The following is a 22,259-nucleotide window of genomic DNA, read 5'->3' on the forward strand; positions in this document are numbered from 1 at the left end:
AAATACATCTTTCCGTCCACTGCTCCTGAGAAAACAAATCTATGCCCTAGTAATAGTAAGCCAAGACTATCATCCTTGCATATAGTTGTGCAGATTATGGAATGGAACTTCTCATAATGGATTTGGGCTACGTCCCAAAGCTGAGGACAAAGGCCAGTAACCGTCATCTCACTTCCTGGAATGCTGTCTACACTGCAGAAACCAGCTTGTTGCACTGGAGAAAAGAAGGTAAAAAGTCTTTAGAGAGCCTGACCACACTTCCCTTGGAATTCAGGGTAAATGGTGAACAGAGAGACTTTCTCACTGTCTCCTGGAAAATTCTGTAGGTAGGAGGCAGACTAGAAGAGACTGAAATGTAGGGTAAAGAGAGAAGGTAGTTTGTGCCTCAGCTTTCACACAGCAAGGATGCAATCCTAGTGGGACTCTGCCAAGAGGCTTCCTGGAAGGGTGAGGAAATCTCAGCTTTAAGTGGGAAACTGAGATAGGAGATCTGCAGAAGGTTAACATATCTTGATTACATGGTTGCATCTTCTCTGGCATGTATAAATCGTTTCCTAATATAGTCTGAGACTCATACAGGAACACAACAAATAGGTATCATTCATTCATGATACTTTATCTTTCTGAAAACTACTATTTATTATAAATCAATGATACCTTAAAACCTTTGCTATGAAAAGGGTGATCCTTGGGCCAAGCAGTACCTCATCCCCCTGCAAACTTATTAAATATACAGAGTATCAGGTCCCACTCCAGAGCTACTGAAACAGAATCTGCATCTTATCAAGAATCAAAGTGATTCTTATGGATAGGAAAGGGTGATGAGCACTGGCTTAGACCACAGGTGTCTCTCACAGCTGTATATAACAATCATCTGCATCATTTGCTGTCAAACTACACATACCCCAAAACACACCCAGAAATTCTGATTTAGGAAGCCAGAGCATGGACTGGCCATCTGTACCTTCTAAGTCCTACAGGACATTCTGTTGTATCCTGAGGACCAAGACCATTGATTTAATGGTTAGAGAAGGCAAGCATTTGAAGCCAGGGTTCACCAAGAGCTCCTAATGACTGTCACATCTCCCCGTAGCAAGCATTTTTACACAGGTGAACCCTCTTCTCCTTCCAAAGGCTTCATTAAGTCACCACCAACCTCTAACAAATCATCCAGTTGGCTATAATTCTGCTTTTGAGAGCGATCAGGGCTCCCATTCAAAATGATCAAAAGGGACAAAAATGACACACCCAGTGGGGACATGCAGAGCAAGACAGGTTGTAAAGACACCAGAGGCCTCCAACTTGAGCCCTGTACACGGCTGCCTGGGATATGTCAGTTTGACTCAGCACCAACTTCTCATAACAGGCTTGTTATTTGTGAATGAAGATGAAAAGAACCATTCACCAGTCACCACCAAATGTTAGGTTTTCTTGTCTAGATTTTGTCTTGAGAGAAGAGTGAACAGGACCTGATTTAAATCAGACCCTGACTTAGCCACTGCGACTGCTGCAGACCCAAATGGTCAAACTCTGCCACCATCAGAGCAGATCAAATTTCAAATAACCAGCTAAAATAGAGCCCAGAACTCTTGAATCCCAACCCAATTTCTAGGATAGACTACTAGGCAAACTGGGCACTATTAGTCCCTGGGGCAGTTTGTTTCTAAGAGTTAATTTCCTTAAATGAGATCCCTCAGAATTCTAAGGTTTTTAAGCAACTGCCAGGTAAAAGGAAGAAATACTTCTTCTGGCAGAAAATGGTCTATAATATGATGAAGTCTGACAGAAGGGAAATGATAATTACTGTATGAACAGCACAGTCAGGAGTCTTTTACCAAATAAGGTTATGATTTCTGCAGCGAGTGTATTTCAATAAAAGGATATTTTCAGCCTGAAGAGCCTAGCCTCTTTTTCAAAAAATGGTATAACAGAGTAAATTTTGTTTAATGCATCTATTTATCAAGTACACAACTTTGGCATGCATGTTAATTTTTTTTTTCTTTTCCATACAACATGATGGTTTTCCAGGCACATTACGGGACTCTCAGATGTTTCTAATTACCCTCTGTATACACCCAATAAAACAGCTGGCTCGAGATATTATTAATACCACGAGAAGATCCAAAAGGCTCATAAATCACCCTTTCTTTAGAAAGGACGATGCTGTGACAAAAAGTGACATATTTTAATCTTGCTAAATAGCCTTAAGAATGTTCTAGTGCACTTATCTAATTTGCCAGGGACAGAACAGTGGTCTGCTTTTCTCACAGCGATGAATTTTAATGTCAAGTTGCCCTTTTACCTCTTCTAGGGAAAATCTGATGAAAATTAGGCTGAGTTTTTGTACTAGGAAAGCTTAGAAAGTCTCCACGATCCAGAATAAATTTTTATTGAATCTGATGGGCATCTGAAGTTTGGTCTCAGAGTGAAGAAATATCTCATTACTGCGTAAAGTTCTTTCTTTTTTCCACCAAATCTTACAAAAAGCCAATAGTGCAGTCATGCCAGTTTTTCAGTAATTATTGCATGAGTCTAAATTCAAGATAATGGAGTCAAGCAGTAAGCCATTCCTCAAACCAATGCCCTTCAACTAAACAGAAAATCGAGTTTTAATAAGTGCATCAGTGACAGCATTACATTAAATTGGCAATGGAAGGGCATCTGGTTCATCTCATTTTCTTTCTGATATAACTTTGGGAAATAAATCTCAAACAAACTTCCTTACTCACTTAATCCTTCTCCATTTGGTAGTTATTTTATTTTCCTGGACTGCACAGGCTGAAGAGGACTGTGTGGCTGCCCTAAGAAACATTTTCACATCATCTGTAACGTTAGTTCCAAGAGGTTTTTCCAACAATACACAAATTCATTATTCCTCCTCCACTTGGAAGAACTGTATATACCTGAATATCAAAAGCTGATACAAATGTTCAACTTTTAGACAATAGATACAAAATTGTTCCCAACTCATAAGCCAATAAATGCTGCAGGTATGTACTATATCACATAAATTGACTTCAGTGTCTATTTTAATTCCAGCAGTGTTTTTAAATTGACGCCAACCTAGGAGCCCAGAGGTAAAGGACAAAGACGACAGCCAAGTGAAGAAACCAGAGCAGGATCAAATGTTAGAATCACACATCACTGGGGATGTCCCATCTATTCAAGATGATTACTCATCCTCCTGACCATAGCTTTGGGTTCTAAAGTATACTACATGGTTCAAATGCTCTCAACCCTTGCCAGCTCATAAAATGCAAGAGCTTCCTGGGTAGAACCCTCTCAAAGAGGCGGTGCATGGTCCAAGGCAGAGGGGGGCACAATTCTAGTAGGCTGTCTCTGCCATATGACGATGCTAACTGACAATTCTTTGTGGGTAGTCTAACTCACCCAGAGCAAGCCTAAATGTAAGGAAAAGAGCCTTCTATGCACTAGGAGAGTTGATTCTAACAGAGTACCAACACGAAGGAGTACTGGATACATACTCTCGGGTCTTTCTTAATGCTACTGTGCTATCAGGATGCCCCTCATCTCCGTGAGACACGGCAGCAGATCCTCTCCAAGCTCCAAGAGAAGGCAGTACTCTCCCTCAGTACACAGGAGATCGGTTTGCTAAACAAGAAGATTTGTTACATTTGTAAGTAGAGAAAGATCTTCAAAGAACCCACATAAACCTCCAGCCTGTTTCTTCTCATGAGCCTCAGAACAGCTCTACAAGGAAGGTCAAGGCATTATGGGATTCATTTGACTAGCGTGGAATCAAAGAGGTTCAATCACCAGCCCAGGGGCCTGGTCAGCAGTCCACCTGACCTAGACCACTGCTGCTGCTGCTGCTGATGCTAAGTCGCTTCAGTCGTCTCCGACTCTTCGCAACCCCATGGACTGTAGCCTACCAGGCTCCACCGTCCCTGGGATTCTCCAGGCAAGAGTACTGGAGTGGGGTGCCATTGCCTTCTCCTCTAGACCACTGAGTGTCCACTAACACGGTAATGACTAGAGGTGAAATAAGAAAAGAAAAAGGCAAAAAGGCATCACGGGTGGAAGTATTTGAAATGGAACTTGAGGTTGTTCCTTAAAAAAACTGTCAGTATTTAGACAAATGCAGAAATAGGGAGCAGGAATTCCATGTAGTGGGAAATTATACTAAAGGTCTAGAAATTTAACTGCATTTCACCCTGAGTAGCAAGTACACTGCAGTCAGTGTTAAAAGTATAAAATCCAGGATTTCTCTGGTGGCTCAGTGGTAAAGAATCTGCCTGACAATGCAGGAGACACAGGTTCAATCCCTGGTCCAGGAATATCCCACATGCCAAGGGGCAACTAAGCCTGTGCGCCACAATTACTGAGCCTGCATTCTAAAGCCTGGGAACTGCAATTACTGAAGCCTGCATGCACTACAGCCTGTGCTCCCCAACAACAGAAACCACCACAATGAGGAGCCTGAGCACCAGAACTAGAGAGCAGCCCCTGCTCAACTCGACTAGAGAAAAATCCTTGCAGCAACAAAGAGCCAATACAGTCAAAAATAAAGGAATAAATTTTTTAATGTAAAATCCAAACTTCAGGCAAAGTGTTACAAATGTACCCTTTTTCATGCATCTTCCAGACACTGGAATATGTTCTTCCCTAGGACCCCAAACCCTATAGAGACTTCTCAGATGATATTCCACTCCTGTAATTTCAGTTGCCCGAGAAGTCACAAGGAGGCTGTGCTGGGAGGTGTGTGCATGCCACCCTCACATGGGCACCTGCAGAGACAATGTACTCTGTCCACCAGCACATGTGAGGCATCTCCCAAGTGCAGTACCACAACTGCTCTGGGGATGCCAATAAGAAACAGACAGGGCCCTGTTCGCAGGCAGTTCAGGGCTCAGCTGAAGAAACTGGCATGGCTACCGATAAGGAAAGTGGGGCCCTGAAGCCACAGCGGTGCTTGGCTGACTCCTGCAAAGGCAGTGGATGATGCCCAGGCAGAGCAGGTAGGGGAATGCACCACCCCCAACCCCAGCAGAGGCAGCAGTGTGAACAGAGGCACTGAGGATGTGGAGCACTGTGGGACCTCAGTACCTCTAGAGGCTCAGTTTAGCAGAAGCAGAGAAAGTTTCGTGAGCTGAGCAGTTTAGAGTTTTCCAAAGATCATTCCACACACTCAAGCTGACAGACGAGGAAAGAACACACACTTTGCGACACAGTGTTGCAGACTCCAAGGAATTTTGAAAGGTCATTTATCCTAGGCTAGCCTAGACTCCTGTAAGAAGTCCCATCCACCCCCATGATATAGGCCAGACATGGCTTAAATGGAGCAATCGATCACACATGCCTTTCTCACAGCCTCTAGGACTGCTGAACCCTCTTTTACCTAGAGCTTTTTTTTCAAACTGCCCCAACTACAGACATACGTTCTATACTACCCACTCTGACGCCCTTCACTTTCCCAGCTTCAGGAATCTTCACCTTCAGTCAAATAGCATCTCATTTTCTCCCGATTTTAGCTTTTAGTGTTAATCTATTGGTCCTCTTTGGTTGAACCACCTTTCCATGAAGCCCCCTTCCATTCACTACCCTCCCCCAATACACACACACACACCTGCCCTGATAAACAGAACCAGCTTTACTTCCCTTACTTAAAAGCTCCATTCCAAAAATCATGTCACCTCTCTTCTACCAAATAATGTTGAAGAAGTGACAGCTTTTCTGGTAATTTGATTCCACAACTAAGACCCTATCCTTTTTGCTATAAATAACCAAGACTCCTTTTGCAAAAATTCCAGGACCATTTTTTCACCCAGAGGACAAGACTTCCTTGCCTCTATCCTCTGTAGATAAGGCTCTTTATCTACAGGTACAATTAAATGATTTCCTGATACAATACACATTGCTAAAATCTAACCCAAAATGACATTTGGAAAAGTTTGAATAAATGCTTCTCACACCAGCCTTTGGAGAGGCTCTACAAGCTTAAATAAAACAACAAACACAGTCACAGAGTTAGATTAATAAAGTTTGTGATGTTCCCTCCAAGAGCTCATCACTAGCTTCATTTAAGTCTTTGCTTAAATAGCGTCTCAGAGAATCCTTTCTAACATACTCGAAGTAGTGATCCAGGCCTTCCACCAACACTTCCAAGCCTCTCCCCTTCTCAACATTTCATCATAGTATCTATCACTACATGACATCATATCATATATAATGTTTCTGGTAGAATATTTTTGGTAGTATACATTTGATAATAGTATACACTCACTCAGTTCAGTTCAACTGCTCAGTCATGTCCGACTCTTTGTGACCCCCATGGACTGTAGCATGCCATGCTTCCCTGTCCATCACCAACTCCCAGAGTTTGCTCAGATTCATGTCCATCGAGTCGGTGAAGCCATCCAACCATATCATCCTCTGTCTTCCCCTTCTCCTCCTGCTTTCATTCTTGCCCATTCCAATGAGTCAGTTCTTCGCATTAGGTGGTCAAAGTATTGGAGCTTCAGCTTCAGCATCAGTCCTTCCAATGAATATTCAGGACTGATTTCCTTTGGGATTGACTGGTTGGATCTCTGCAGTCCAAGGGACTCTCAAGAGTCTTCGCCAACACCACAGTTCAAAAGAATCAATTCTTCTACACTAGCTTTTTTTATGGTCCAACTCTCATATTCATACATGACTACTGGAAAAACCATAGCTTTGACTAAATGGACCTCTGTCAGCAAAGTGATGGTTCTGCTTTTTAATATGCTGTCTAGATTTGTCATTGCTTTTCTTGCAAGAAGCCCAAGAAAATAAAGTCTCTCACTGTTTCCATTATTTCCCCATCAATTTTCCATGAAGTGATTGTACTGGATGCCATGATCTTAGTTTCCTGAATGTTGAGTTTTAAGCCAGCTTTTTCACTCTCCTCTTTCACTTTTATCAAGAGGCTCTTTAGTTCTTCTTCACTTTCTGCCATAAGGGTGGTGTCATCTGCATATCTGAGGTTATTGATATTTCTCCCGGCAATCTTGTTTCCAGCTTGTGCTTCATCCAGCCCAGCATTCCACATGACGTACTCTGCATAAAAGTTAAATAAGCAGGGTGACAATATACAGCCTTGCTGTACTCCTTTCCCAATTTGGAACCTGTCTGTTGTTCCATGTCTAGTTCTAACTGTTGTTTCTTCACTTGCATACAGATTTCTCAGGAGGCAGGTAAGGTGTATTCCCATCTGGTATTCCCATCTCTTGAAGAATTTTCCACAGTTTGCTGTGATCCACATAGTCAAAGGCTTTGGCATAGTCAATAAAGTAGAAGCAGATGGTTTTCTGGAACTGGAACTGTCTTGCTTTTTCGATGACCCAACAGATGTTGGCAATTTGATCTCTGGTTCCTCTGCCTTTCCTAAATCCAGCTTGAACATCTGGAAGTTCTTGGTTCACATACTGTTGAAGCCTGGCTTCAAGAATTTTGAGCATTACTTTGCTAGCGTGTGAGATGTGTGCAATTGTGTGGTAGTTTGAGCATTCTTTGGCATTGCCTTTCTTTAGGATTGGAATGAAAACTGACCTTTTCCAGTCCTGTGACCACTGCTGAGTTTTCTAAATTTGCTGGCATATTAAGTGCAGCATTTTAACAGCATCATCTTTTAGGATTTGCAATACCCTCTTGGAGAGTACACTCACTAGTTTGTAGTTTTTTTTTAATTTTGGTTGAACATAAAATTTACTGTCTTCACCATTTCTAAGTGTACAGTTCAGTAGTGGTAAGTATATTCATATAATCTCTTGACTGTTACCTTCAAAACAGAAACTTGGTACTCATGAAATAATTCCTTATTTCCCAGTTTTCACCAACACCAGCAACAACTACTACTACTCTAAGAATCTGATTATTCTAAGCATTTCATAAGTAGCATCATGATATTTGTCTTCTCATGATTAGCTCATTTCACTCAGCATAATGTCCTAAGGTTCAAATGTTGTATTGTAACATATTTTTAATGTAGCAGGAAAGCTAGGACTTTGCCTATCTTATTCATTGCTATATTCCTAAGGCCTAAACCAGTCCCTGGGACACAGTAGGTGTTCAATAAGTACATATGAGATAAATTAATGTCCCCAATGCAAAGCCTTTTATGGATGCTTCACAGCTTAAATAAAGGAAATGCTCTACATTATGATATTTACTCAGTATTAGAAGACAATTTGAGAATGCCAAATATATTTCAGAGTAGTTGGACAAGTTCATAACCACTCTAAATTGTCCAAATGAAAGCAACCATTTTCTTAGTATTGTATTGGCTCATCTTTCAAAAACATAAAGCCTCTACAATGCATTAAGGAGGAAATATATGTGCCAATTCAAAGAGTGACGTGTTGCTTTCCCCTGGTTTCTGTGCTGGATAACTGTCAAGGGATCTGAACAACGACAAGAAGGTGAAGGACTGAGTGTCTGAACTAAGCGCCTCCCCCCAAAGTCTCAATGCTTCTCCCTCCTGAGCAGTGATGCTGGTTTATTTAATGCCTCATTAAGAGTGAATTTCCTTCCACCCTTATGGGGAGAGCCTACATAATGAGTGTATCATCATGGAGGCTTCCTTTCCACCCCACAACACTATAGTGTTGAGATGGCTTTGTGCCATACATGGGGAGATCCCCAGTGTAGGGCAGCAAACCAACCCCAAAACAGATGAAAGTGGCTAGAGGCTGTTGTCATTCTTATGGGCTGTTCAGAGCTTAGATGATTAGACCACTAGTTTCCCGCCTAAAAAACTGAGAAACCTTCCCTCTCTCTTCTTCAAAATGATAACCTTTTCAGAGAACTCTCTTGGTAAGTTCTGAAAGACTAAAATCTAAATGCTTAAGCTTGAAATTCAAGGCACTCCATGGCCTTGCTCCAGTCTACCTTCCCAGCCCTGTCATCTAGTATATTACCGCCTTTCGAGTTTCTGTGTAATTCCTCTCAACTTCCATATACCACCTGTGACCTCTTGTTTCCAGGTCTCAGTCTAAAGGGTTCATTCTTCCTTCCCTTTCAAGATGACCTCTCCCTTCCCATTCATCTTATTTTGGGATGTATCACCGTGTGAAGCTGCATCATCCCCATCACTCTATCATCAGACGACAAGCATTTACCCAGCTCCTCCTAGAAGCCAACATGTTTAGCAGCTATGGAGAGCATGACAAACTGAACAGAGAAGTCACATGGCATCCCTTCTCTCTCAAAGTATTCTTCCTCAGCTAGAAATGGTATCTCCTCCTCTGGGGTCCCGCTATGCGTTTTCTACCTTAAATGGGGGTTATTTACACACACTCCTCATCTCCGCCTCAAAGCATAAGCTCTTGGAGGGCAGCTTTATGATTTTTTTTTGTTCTGCAAATTCTAGCACAGTGTTGTCTACCTGATTCCTTAACATAGGAGGCACCACAGGAGAATAAGAGGCTTTTAGACTCTGGAATAAGAAAACCTGACTTGGTCATCTTTGACCAAATCACTAAAGCCTTGGAACTCATATCTACAAAATATGGATATTTACCTCTCTCAGGGGAAACAGGAACCAAACGAAATAATATGGGATCATAGTTTTTATTGGGTTAGCCAAAAAGTCCATTCGGGTTTGTCCATTAAACAGAGCAAACTTTTTGGCCAACCCATACATTATCAAATACTTTTTGTCAGTATTCAATTGGTGCTAATAGAACACGAGTCCCTCATGTTCTCCTCAGCGAAAGCAGCATCACAGAAACCATACGTGCTAGTTTAGCAATCATGATTGCCTTTCACATTCTCTCTGCAAGTAAGTTATGCCAGACAACAGTATTATTTTATTTAAAATATTCTGGTTGTGACAACATAGAATTTCTATATTCTTCTTATTAGAAGAACTTATAACTATGAACAACAACTTACAAGTCCCAGGAGGTCATCTTCATTACATCCCCATGAAATGCAAAGAATCCATGAAAACAAACAATAGTTAACCTGCTGGCCCACCCAACTCGGGATATGCTTCCATCTTGGAAAAAAGGCAAAGGCACTTTCTATTCCAAAAGCTGCTTTTTGAGATAGTGTGCAGGGCTGTGTGGTTTCTGAGCATTTCCACCATGGCACACCGGGCCCAGGGCCAGATGGTGAAGAAGGTGATGGCACAGTCCATCAATCTCATCTTCAGACATTTGCAAATAGATCTCAGATTCAGGTGTGGCTTTATGATCAAGTAAACATGCACAGAGAGGGCTGTATCACTGGTTTTGATGAGCATATGAACTTGCATTAGATGATACAGAAGAGATTCATTCTAAAAGTCAAGAAAACTGGGTCAGATCATGCTAAAAGGAGAGAAATGTTACCCTGTACCACAGTGTCTCCAAATAGGAATGATCAGTGAAGTGACAAATCACTTGGCAATATGGTGTGTTTTTTAGGTATCCTTCATTAGAAATGTTCTAAAACACGTATTCATATTGTTTAGCTCACCCTCATATTGTTACCGTCTGGAGGAGGCCATGCAACCCACTGCAGCATTCTTGCCTGGAGAATCCCCATAGAGAGAGGAGCCTGGTGGGCTACCGTCCATAGGGTCGCAGAGAGTCAAACACTACTGAAGCAACTCAGCAGCAACAGCATGTTATTACCAGATGACAAAAAATGCTGTGGGATTGTTTTTATCAAAAAAAAAAAAAAAGAGAGAGAGAGGTAAAGGCAGGAAAGTGCAAGGAGGCATAGGTCAGAATGCCACCAAAAAAAGTCATATTTAGAGTTTGCTTCACAGAAGATTCACTTAATGCAAGTATTCTGTTACATCATGTCAACATCACATTCACAAAATAGAGTTTATCCTAGAATCGCAGAGTAGTTCTTGTGGACATCATCTTCGTCCAGGCTTCACTTTTAGAGTCAAATTAAGTAGAAGTCATAGTTATTTCTCCCACTGAATTACCAGGAAAAGAGACTACATGCTTAACGGCCACGAGAAAAGCACCTGCCTCTGACATTTGCACAGCCCAGACTCACAGTCACCACAGACCAGAAAGACAATACAGAAGCAGCACCAAAAGCGAAAGAAGGAGGAGATTGCCCTGACAGTCAAATGGTTAAGACTCTGCGCTTCTATTGCAGGGGGTGTGGGTTTGATCCCTGGTGGGGAACTAAGATTCCACATGCCACAGGGTGCATTCCAAAAAAAAGAGAAGGAACCAATGTCACCCCCGTGCCTGCTATAACCCTCAACCTACCCACTATCTCCTGCATCATGTGGACGAGTCACCTGGGCCAGGAGAGGACCGAGAGCCAGATGAGCATGACCAATGGACACAAAGAAGCCAGTGTTCGAACCCAGGGCTCTTAAACACCAGTTGCTTATTCTCTGCTTTAACATCCAGCCTTCTCAGAAAACCTAACTAACTCCCTCAGGTTTTTCCTTTACTTTATCTCTCCTACACATCACAGTCAGATGCCAGGGAAGTAAAGCAGACATGAGGAGACCTGGGCTCTAGCCCAGCTGACTGACTTGCGTAATGAAGGGAGACTCACTGAAGCCAGTGTGCCTCAGTTTCCTTGTCCAAAAATACGGTGACACTAACATCTATTCTACCTGGACGTCACCATGGAAGTGTTAAAACTTATTTCTGCTATTCTGATCATCAAAATGGATTATTTAATTAAGGTGCCTTAACTACGAAATCTATATTGTTTTCCCTGTATTATTTTTTTGACTCCTTGGGCGCAGGAGTCAGCAAATGCTGGCACTAGAGTCAAATTCAGCCCATCGACAGCTTATACAATGCAGCCACACCCATTCCCATACCTACCATCTATGGCTGTTGTCACCATACCACATAGGACAGAGTGTGACACACACTGTGTGGGCTGCAAAGTCTAAAATATTTACTCTCTGGCCCCTTAAAAGTTTGCCAGTCCCCACATTTCAGTAGCCTTAAATATCAGAGGCCAAAAAGTAGCTGACAAATTACATTTTGAATTTTCCTCAAACCACTATTTTCCATGTAACACATCTTATTTGTCAAAGGTTTAACACACTGTACATATATATATACATAGTACATATATAGAGTGAGGAAAACCAATTAGAAAATCACTTTCTGCAAGCAGTAAAATCATCTTAAGCCAGTAAATCTCAAGAAGATATCTTAGATGCCTAAAAATGAATTTCTGAAATTCTCTATTTCTAGCAAATCATAATCTCCAAATTCTACAAAATTACCATCTTCAACAAAATACTTTTAAAAATTTGTCTGTCAAATCACCCTGTATTGGAATTAAAGCAGAGAAGAGAAACAGCTCAGGGTATAAATGAAACATTTCCCAAGATTTCTGATGTGAAACTATTCATTACTCTGCCCTCTCCCTTTTTTTATTACTTCTTAAAATCAAACTACTTTGTCAATCCTTTTGTGGCAGAGTTGAGTTTTGGTTCTGAGATTTTTCAGCAAATAGCTGTGCTCCGTTTTGTATTTTAAACAGGCTGTGTGTATCCTGTTCCTAAACATCTGCTTAAATGCCAGAGAGGAAAGTGTGCAGCGTGTTTTAACAAGTAGACTTCCTCTGCTTCTCAAAACCTTCAAATACTTAGTTTCGAAGTGAATATACCATAAGCCAAAAAATTACCACCTACCCAATTACTCTGTCATTTCTACTGTAAAGGTTTATGAAAAGAGACAAAAGGAAGAGAAGCAGACATTATCGATGATGGAGAAGGAAGAAAAGCAGTGAGAATAAGGAAGGCAATCAAGGAAAGTAAAAATGGAAAAAAGCCATTTAGCTCATAATAACCTAACTGGGAACTTCTTTTTCCCTTCCTTGTCTATAGCCCTCCAAAAGAGCCAAAAATCAGTTTCGCTTATTACTGATAAAGAAAAAGTCCTAAGGTTTTAGAGATGGACTGAATTTTAGAAGCCACTAAATATAAACCATTTATTTTATGGATGAGAAAAACTAAGGTCCAGAAATATTAACTGTCACATCCCATGGATTAGCTAGTTAGCAGCAGCACCAGGATCAAAATCCAGTTTCCCCGATCATCAGTTTAAACACACTTCCCATCAGACTCAGCTCCCTGCCCTGCTAAAGCATAATATGCCATTTGGCACCTAGCAGCTAAATTCTTCTTAAAAATATTTTCGAAGTACCCCTATCATCACCAGGAAATTAACAATACCCCTTTAAATAGTATCTATGGGCACATGTTTTTTCCAAGTATAGACTATCAAGAACAGTGCTTCAACCTCCAAAGAAACCCGAGTCACAATAAAGCAGCAGGATAATCAAAGAGCTAATGAGAACTTAAACTGCCTCCTTGTATTTTGTCTTGATGGAAATCAGTTTGAAATAGACACCCCCCCCAACCCCCTAGACACATGCTCCCAAGACTAAACAGCAATATTCCATAAAAAGACCAGATCTAGCCAGTGTTATTATCTGTCTGACATTTGGGTTATTCTTGTGAGTAACTCATAAAGTAACGTGGGTGTCTGTGATTATTTGAGTACACATGGCAAACCATAATTGGTCAAAAAATAATAAAAGACATTTTTCCGTGACAAAAATACCGTACTGAATGACAACATGGCAGCGTGACAGCATTCAGTAGACCGCAATACTTTCTCCATTTACAAAGTAGTAAAAAGAAACAAGAATGTAAAAGGAAAAGCCTTTCCGCAGTAACTACCATAGTTCATATTTAGATTATGAAAGATTAAAAGGTTTTAAGTGCTGACAGTAATCCAGGAGCATATCTACCCCCAAATCCATGTCATACATCAAACTTATAATTTTGCCTTTTGATACACAGCAGAAACGTGGCAAAAAATGCAAGTCTGTATCCCTTTCTACAACTGAATACACATATTTGACAATTTTAAGAAATTTTTTAGAACCTGGCTATTTATGAAAGTTTCATCACCACCATCCAAATTTTCTCACATGAGTCAAATCTAACGTAAATTTGACTTATCACCGAGCAGATAAAATTTGAAATGGATCAATGCAAGCTGTACATTGGGGTCTTAACTTAAAGCCCCTTCCCTCCTGTCCCCTGATACCTCCCCAGCACCACAGGCTGTGTCCATGATAAGTAACCAAGTGTAATACTCTCCTTGCCATCTCTCTCAGAAACCAAAAACCAAGTTAAAAATGATTCCGAAAGTAATGTAAAAGATCTCGTGAAGGCAGCATATTCGTACTGGGAGACAGAAACCCATTCAAGCAGAGAGCAGTGTGAATGGAGGGGGTGTCTAAATGCTACGATCTCATCAAACTCTAGTCTCATCAAACTCTAGTCGGTCAGGACAGTTAGGGACCGTGGAGGAACTCACCCACTCGGAAGTTCGTGGCTGTCAGGGTGTCGGCAGCGTGACCATTCTCACTAATGAGAGTGGTGGTGTTCCCCTTCTCACAGCTGTTCTGACAGCTGCCCTTGGTGCAGGTCACTTTACAGATGCTCGGAGTAAAGACCACCTTGATGCGGCCAGTGTGGTTACTCACTAGGAGCGGAGGCAGAGAGAAAAAGAACAACAAACACATCAGCTTAGTATCCATGAACTTGCCTTGGAAGGTTTTAAAAAAAAAAAAAAAAGGAAAAAGAGAAAGGAAAGGAGGGAGAAGGGGAAAGAGAGAGCCCACAACCCGACAGGTTTAAGGAAAGAGGGAAGCCTTTAGTGCTCGCTGCTCTGTATCCAGTGGTGTCTCTGAAACAGGAGTAGGAAGCTTAGCAAACAGAACTCTGGGATGCACTCCAAAACCACATTTGAAGTCGAGTCACTGGAGTGGGATTACTAACCACAATGCTGCACTTTATTCACGGGCAGACAAAGAGCACGGAGGGCACGACAGATGAAAGAGCCAGCCCTGACAGGCAGATGTAACGCACAGAGGTTGGCCGTGCACCTAGTGCTGAATAAACTCTTGTGTCCTCGACTTGCATACTTTCCCTGTTCCTCCACTTATTAAGTCACTATTTGCAGCCCGACCCCTGGAAATGTTTTAGGCATGCGGCATGTCTGAAAACATCTGTCTCAAATCTCCTGGCACTCCCAGCTGAAGTGATCAAATCCTGTGACGCAGCTGCGGGAGCCCAGTGCTTTTTCACAACTCTGGGGCACTCTTTCTCTATACAAAGTTTTTCAACCTATATTTTGTTTTACTGTGAACAAGGATCATTTGAAAAAAAAAAAAAAAGGGAGGCCAAGTCCCTGGGGCTAAAAGGTTGGCCTCCGTTAAAATGCCATCCCGGAGCTCTCACTGTGGCTCTTCACATGCCACCTAAAGCAAGTTATTTTTTTCACTCATACAGCCCTTTAAAAAAAAAACAAAAAACCAGGTGCTACCACCTGTTATATGGCAGAGGCAGCACAACATCATAGAATTGGCACTCATCTACAAGTCAGATCCTGGGTGGTAATCCTGGCTCTACTGTGCTGTGACCTTGGACCTGTCATCTCACCTTTTCTCCAAAATTTGAGAGAATTAGAACTGATATTTTCCAGCCAGTTTTAACTTGCCCTGTTTATCAGGGGTCAGCAAGCTATGGCCCTGGGATCAAACCTGGCCCACTGTCTGCTTTTGTAAATAAAGTTTTATTAGAACACAGCCACTCATGCATTTCCATATTGTTTATGGCTGCTTTTGTGTGGTAACAACAGAGCTGCACAGAGAAGAGATGACTTCATCCAGAACTGCCACTTGCAGCCAAGCCCCAGTATAAACTCTGGCAAAGTACAACACAGAAACCCTATTTGGATATCCATATTTATGAAATGCCCTCTGCCAGGTTCTTTCACTTCCCAGGGGCCTAGGCAGAAAACAAAGATGGTAGCAGCAGCTCAAGAGAGTGGAAGAGAGATGATTCTTCTCTGAAGCTTTAAGGCTGCTTGGAACCAGTGCTCTTCCTGGTGTCACTGTGTTACTGCTGTTGCCATAGGAAAAGCCTACCTTTGGGTCAGCCCATCTTCTGCCATCCCCTGCCCAACAGAAGAGATTCTTCCCCCTTTACACTGCTTTGGTTTGACCAGGATTGTATTTTCAGACAATTACCCAAGAAGCCTCTATAGGCCCTCAACAAAATGGGGTCAAATCTGAGCTTGGAAACAAAAACATTAAACCAAAGGAGCCATCAGAATCTCAAGGTTGGAATGGGGCTTCAAATATATTCTGACTTCTTTTATTTGAACATCTGTAGGAACAGGAAGCTCATTACCCACGAAGATGGCACATTCTAGTCATGAGCTGTTTCTCACAAATGCTATTCTTAAGCTGAAGTTATGTCCTCACAGTCGGCTATACTCATTAATTCTAGTTTACCTTCCCTCACAATCTAATGCCTCTTCCACATGGCAGCCCTTCAACTCGTCAAAGATATTACAACAGAAGCCAAGAAGGCTGACGTTACAAGGGATCTGAGAAGATCCGCTTGGGTTGGCCCTCTCACTGAAAAGAAAATGATTCTTCTGGAGCAGAAATACCCTCAATTCTTTTCAAATGTTTTTCTAAGACTTTCTCATTCACCAGTGGTTCTAACACAGAAGATCAGGATACATAGTCTGGAGTGGGGAAGTATCTTAGTGGCCTACCAGGTCTTCCAGCCCCTTCCAAGAAGGCACCCAGAAACTTTTTCTACAAAGAGCTACACAGTGAATATTTTAGAGCTGTAGGCCTACAGGATTCTGCTGCAACCATTCAACTCTGCTGCGGTAGCAGGAAAGCAGACTGCAAAAAATTATATGTCAATGAATTAGTGTGGCTATGTTCCAATAAAACTTTACTTAGAAAGAAAGTTATTTCTTTAGAAAGAAAGCTTCCTTCTTCATTAGAAAGAAACAGTTTTCAAACCAATGCTTTACATGTTTTCAGGACATTTAAAATTTGGGGTGGACTATGAAAGTGAAAATGTGTTAGTCGCTTAGTCGTGTTGACTCTTTGTGACCCCATGGACTGTATGTAGCCCACCAGGCTCCTCTGTCCATGCAATTCTCCAGGCAAGAATATGTGTTGCCTAGGGATCAGGGGATCTTCCCAACTCAGGGATCGAACCCCAGTCTCCTGCATTGCAGGATTCTTTACCATCTGAGCCACCTCATACATTTTAAAAACTACAATGGAATGCTGATTCTAAAACAGACAAAACTCACCTAGGTTTTTTTTTTGTTTGTTTGTTTGTTTTACAATAGAAGGGGAAAAAAAATCAGCTTAAGTTGTCAGACCACGCTTACAAATATCTTGAGAATACTTTGTCTAAGTGTGTGAAGCCCAGGGGGAAAAAAGAGACAACATCATCCTGCTTCAAAAGAATATAAACTTCTATTTTTTCTGGCTCCTAGTACAATAATGAAGATGAAAATGGTGTGCCAAATATTTTGTCTTCTCTGGCATTAACTCGTAATACCAGCAGCTGCCATGCAGATGCCCATACCGTTACCTAAATTATGCTCACTTAGGTGAACAGAGACATCCAAAGAAAGCAAGCCCTTCATCATTATTCCCATTTTACCTCCCAGTTACAGTAGTCACTTTATAGGCACTTGAGATTCTCTAGGCCTATTGTTTTTAGCATGTTTCTTAGCCAAAAAAATTCTTTTTGGCCTAGAATTATCTGGATTTTTCAAAAGACAGAGACAGTTTCACATGACTTAATTCTGAGTTTTTAGCACAACTTCTTGGAAGCAGAAGATATATTTCATATTTCCCCCCTTGTGTTTCATAACCATTCTGCTATAAAGTAATCTAATTCTAAAACAGACACTTGTATTCTCAGTGGATCCTCTTGTGTCTACAGAAAGCATTTATAATATTTCTTCATTATAATTAGTTTTAGTTTTCCACATCAATCTCAAAATCAATACTGAAAAACTCAACTGTTTGACATTTTGTCATCCAGAGCTCTGAGAGGATCTCTATAGACATTAAATGCATTAGAAAACAGTCTTACCTATGTTCACTCCTTTCAAATCATTTCCACTCCTTTAAAATCATTTCACCATATCTAGGGTATTATGTGAAGAGTAAGGTTCACAGTACACCTAACCATGATACAGTACTGAGTTTGAAATTCTTGGCATGTGATGAGCTGAATTTACTCATCTCTCAAAGAGTTCAGTGGGAATTCATTTGGTCTTTAAGAGGCATCTCCCTCAAATGCTTTGAATAAATTAATACTCAACTCCCTGTGAAAGGGAAAGTGAAAGTCGCTCAGTTGTGTCGGACTCTTTGCGACCAGATGGACTATAAGTCCATGGAATTCTGCAGGCCAGAATACTGGAGTGGGTAGCCTTTCCCTTCTCCAGGGAATCTTCCCAACCCAGGGATAGGACCCAGGTCTCCCATATTGCAGGCAGATTCTTTACCAGCTGGGCCACAAGGGAATAAAGTGGGTAACCCAATAAATGTGGAATAAACAAAGTGACTCAAAGGATGACTACACAACCCCACAGAGATCGGGGCTCACAGGTCTCTCTGGCCCACCACTGGGTTTACCAGTGATGAAAGCGAAGCCCATGGCTCAAATCAGTGGAAGAAGATTACCCATACCTGCACCCACTGGCTGATTGAAGAATTCCAAATCTATGAAGCCGAAGTCAGCCCAATCAGAAGTTAATAGGGCAACTGCTGGCACAGCTTTCATGCTCAGCCCCTCTGACAAAAACATGTAATTTGTAGATCCTCGTAGGTACATCAGTCCCAGAAATCTTTACCAGGTGCTTTCAAACTTTGGGTTTTCGAGTCCTTGGCTAGAAACAGATTGCCCGAAGCACATAGCGTCTCCACTGAGGCTCCAAGTCAGTCAATCAAGACACTCGAGAGTCAACATCCCGTTTACAGCTTCTGCCAGACCCTGTGTGCATTCACACCACCAAGAAGAGGTGCTGGCACATGGGTTAAAACAAACCACAGACATTCAGACTGAAAGACAAATGGGGTGGAAGCGAGGCCGATACCCTCCCCAATACAAAAACCTTTCATTTCTGCTTCCCAATCCTAACAACAGAGCAAAACTTAAAAATGCGAACACTGTCCTTGACAAACGGACTTCAGGCTAGAAAAAAGCACAGCTGCCATCTTTCAGTCATTAAACTAGGATGTGACCAAAAGCAAAGGCAGCCAAAGAAATAAACATAACAAGTTCAAGACTCACATCAGAGGTCATGAACAAAGTGTCTCTCCTCGCATCCAACCAGAACGCTGTGACTCAGCACCCACCCAGCGTCAACAAGAGGGGCCAACCAGCACCGGCAACATCCTGGGAAGGAGAGGCGTTGTCTCCGCCTCCGTGGGTAAAAGGCACCATCCTGCCTGGGGGACTGGGCCTATTTAAAGAGACTGAGGAGCCGATTCAATACCCAGGTCATGTGGGAGAGAAATGAAGTGAACAGCTCATTCTCCAGCTTTGCAACCCACTGCCTGCCCCCAGGCCAAGAATTCTTTGAAGGACAAATCATAAACACATTAAATAATGCTTAGAATAACAGGACTTGATTGTCCAGCTCTCCGGCCTTGCTTAACTCCTCCTGGACTATTAAAATAATGCCAATAGAGTACTCTGTTCTCAAGAAAGGTGCTATGTAAACAGAAATCAGTATCAAATCTATTACTTCATCAGGTTGCCCCAGTCATGGAAAATTCTTCAAGAGGGAAACAGAGGTAACTAGTTTTGCTGTGGGCACTTTCTCAGATGAGAATCTAGGGTTACAGTCCAGCACCATCTCTTGGAGTTCTTCCACAGAGAACTAACTAAATGAAGAGGTAGGGAGATATAGTTGCTACTCAGGTGATATAAACTAAAACATCTGTGCTCCTTCCTTTCCTTGCTCCCTTAATATTCACTGAAGGAAACTATCAGTTCCTCCCCTCTTACAGAGGCCTCTATGATTTCCTTACATTTTTATACATGTACGAAGATAAATATATAGAGAAGCAAAGGAAGCAAGTATATTAAATCATTTAATAATACATTTTTGGATATATTCTGAGTTTCTTGAAGAATTGCTTATTTCTCATAAAGCAGGTACTAAACATATGCCATGTTTAAAAATGTAAATACAGTCCCCAAAATATTCGTTTGGCAGAAATGCTGCAGCTAATTGACTAGCTGTGCTCAAGTGTGACTTCACTTATTATTTCCTGGAGAAAAGAGAAGCTACAAAGCTAGGCTACCAACTTACCTGGATCGACAGTTATCCTGCCTTTCTCCCAAAAAAGGAGGTGGTCCTCCCTAAGACCAACCCTCCATTAAAGCAATGGATCCCCTTCCCCTCTTGCCCAAAGACTTCCTCCCTGTTTGTTCCCATTAGCAGGCACACCTGCTGTGCCACGTCCCATCTGTCAAGAACACCTCTCCTCTCATCATCCCCATTCCACTCCCCTGCAGGTCCCGCTCTATTTCCTAGCTCTCTTTACAGCCAAAGCCCTCTGAAGAGAGGCTCTGCTGGTTGCCTCCACCACTTCCCTTCCCATTCTCTCTTGAACCTGCCAGAGCCAAGCTCTTGCTGTCAACACTTCAAAGCTGTCCCAGTGAAGGTCACCACTGGCTTCCAAATCCAACGGTAAATCTTCTGGCTCCTGACGATTCAAACTTTCAGCCTATGTGACACAGAAGAACCACTCTGGTTCATGATACACTTTCTTTACTTGGCTTCTAGGTTACCCTATCCTCTTATGGTTCTCTCCTACCATGTTGGCCCCTGCTCTTCCTGGTTCTATTCAGGGGAAGGCTCCAGAGCTCAATCTCTGGAGCCCTTTCCTTTCTATATCGACTTGCCAGATGCTATCATCCTATCTCATGGATTTAGATGTCTTATACAGATTTCTGGATAGAGAATGTTTAACTCTAGCCTGGACCCCTCGATCTTGTATATGTGCGTATAGGCATTGGAGATGTGTGTGTTTACGTGTATACCCAAGTACCCAACTGTACAGCTGCTCACGGGACTCTGCCAGGTAGGTGTCTAAGGTCTAGTGGTCATCCCAAGCAAACATTCAAAATTAAGCTCTGGTTCTTTCCTGTACCCACAATCTAATCTGTTCCTCTCCAAGTCTTCCCTTATCTCTGAAAATGGCAAGTCTATTCTTGATCCTTTTTCAGTTATGTGAGATGCAGTACAACATGCAAGTCCTGTTAGCTCTATGTCCGAGGGGATAATTTGTCACCACCTTCTTGGCATGGCAAACACTTTGGTGTAATTCACTATCATCTTCTGTCTGGATTATTTCATATCTCCCAGCTTGACTTCCTGCTTCCAAGTCTGCCTTCCTACAGCTTTTACCCACACAGCATTTGGAGCATCCTTAAATGTACAGCAGTCAGATCATGGCACTCCTTTCTTTAGTGACCCCCCATCTCATTCAGAATACAAGTCAAAAGACCTCACAAGGGCCTACTGGGCTCTCCACAAGCTGTGAGCGCCCCCACACCCTGACCATGTCTCTTACACCTGTTCCCAATCCACTCACTCTGGCCTCTGTGCTATTCTTCAAATACTGTGCACATTCCTGTCTCAGGGAACTTCTTATTCCCTCTGTTTAGAATATGCTTCCCCAGAGATACACAGTGTCTTCCTTCCCTTCAAGACTATTCCAGAACATCACATGACCAGAAGATTTTCCCCAACTACCTGGCATAAAACTGCAATACCCCACACACATTACTGATTCTTTTCGTGCCCTGTTTCACATTTCCTATTTATTCTAAAGACACTTTATAGATTTGGTATTTCACTACTGTCATTAAAAACACAGACTCCATGAGGGTGGGAATGTGTCTGGCCACTACTAAATACTGAACATGTGTCTCATAGCAAATGCTCAAGAAATATCGAATGAATAAACTTCACTGACAGAGAACTAAGGAAATAATATTTATCTAAGGGATAATTGTCAGTAATTTTTTTAAAAAAATAAAGCAACTTCTATGAAACCTTTAGCCTCAAAACATTTATTTAATGCTATGTTTGTCAGAGAAAAATATTTTAGTCATAAAAGTTTCAGATTAAAGGAAAGCATAGTTGTTATTCAGGAAACCCTGCAATAATTACAAAAAACTTTTTCCCAAAATCATTAAAATGTTACCAAAAAATGGTCAATGACATAAAGTAAAAAATTTCAATTAAACATGCCAATGACCGAATAACTGTACAAACAGGAAATAGAAATTTCTCAAGAACTTTTTCAAAAGAAAAACAGACAATTACTTGCTCCCAAAATTTCACAACATATTATGCAAAAATCAAAATGACACATTATGGAAATTTCCACTAATTTTATAAACAAAATTTAAGATGATGTCTAAG

At 41.7% G+C, this 22,259-nt stretch overlaps 1 protein-coding gene across 37 annotated transcripts in view; it reads right to left on the minus strand.

Annotated features, from left to right (window-relative positions):
* Positions 1-22,259, minus strand: part of LTBP1 (latent transforming growth factor beta binding protein 1) — a 453,402-nt gene that overhangs the window by 260,121 nt on the left and 171,022 nt on the right. For 21 of the 37 annotated variants that reach the window (XM_081590264.1, XM_081590255.1, XM_081590266.1 and 18 more), the window contains exon 1: positions 14,298-14,742. In XM_081590264.1, the coding sequence (XP_081446390.1) occupies positions 14,298-14,520 (223 nt within the window). In that variant the 5' untranslated portion in view covers positions 14,521-14,742. Of the gene's footprint in view, positions 1-14,297; positions 14,746-22,259 lie in introns of those variants that run through there. The other 16 variants (XM_081590239.1, XM_081590236.1, XM_081590238.1 and 13 more) reach the window with 2 other exon arrangements.

Source organism: Giraffa tippelskirchi, chromosome 4, assembly GCF_054371585.1.
Source record: "Giraffa tippelskirchi isolate mGirTip1 chromosome 4, T2T-mGirTip1v1.2.pri, whole genome shotgun sequence".
In the NCBI taxonomy this organism is placed as follows: Eukaryota; Metazoa; Chordata; class Mammalia; order Artiodactyla; family Giraffidae; genus Giraffa; species Giraffa tippelskirchi.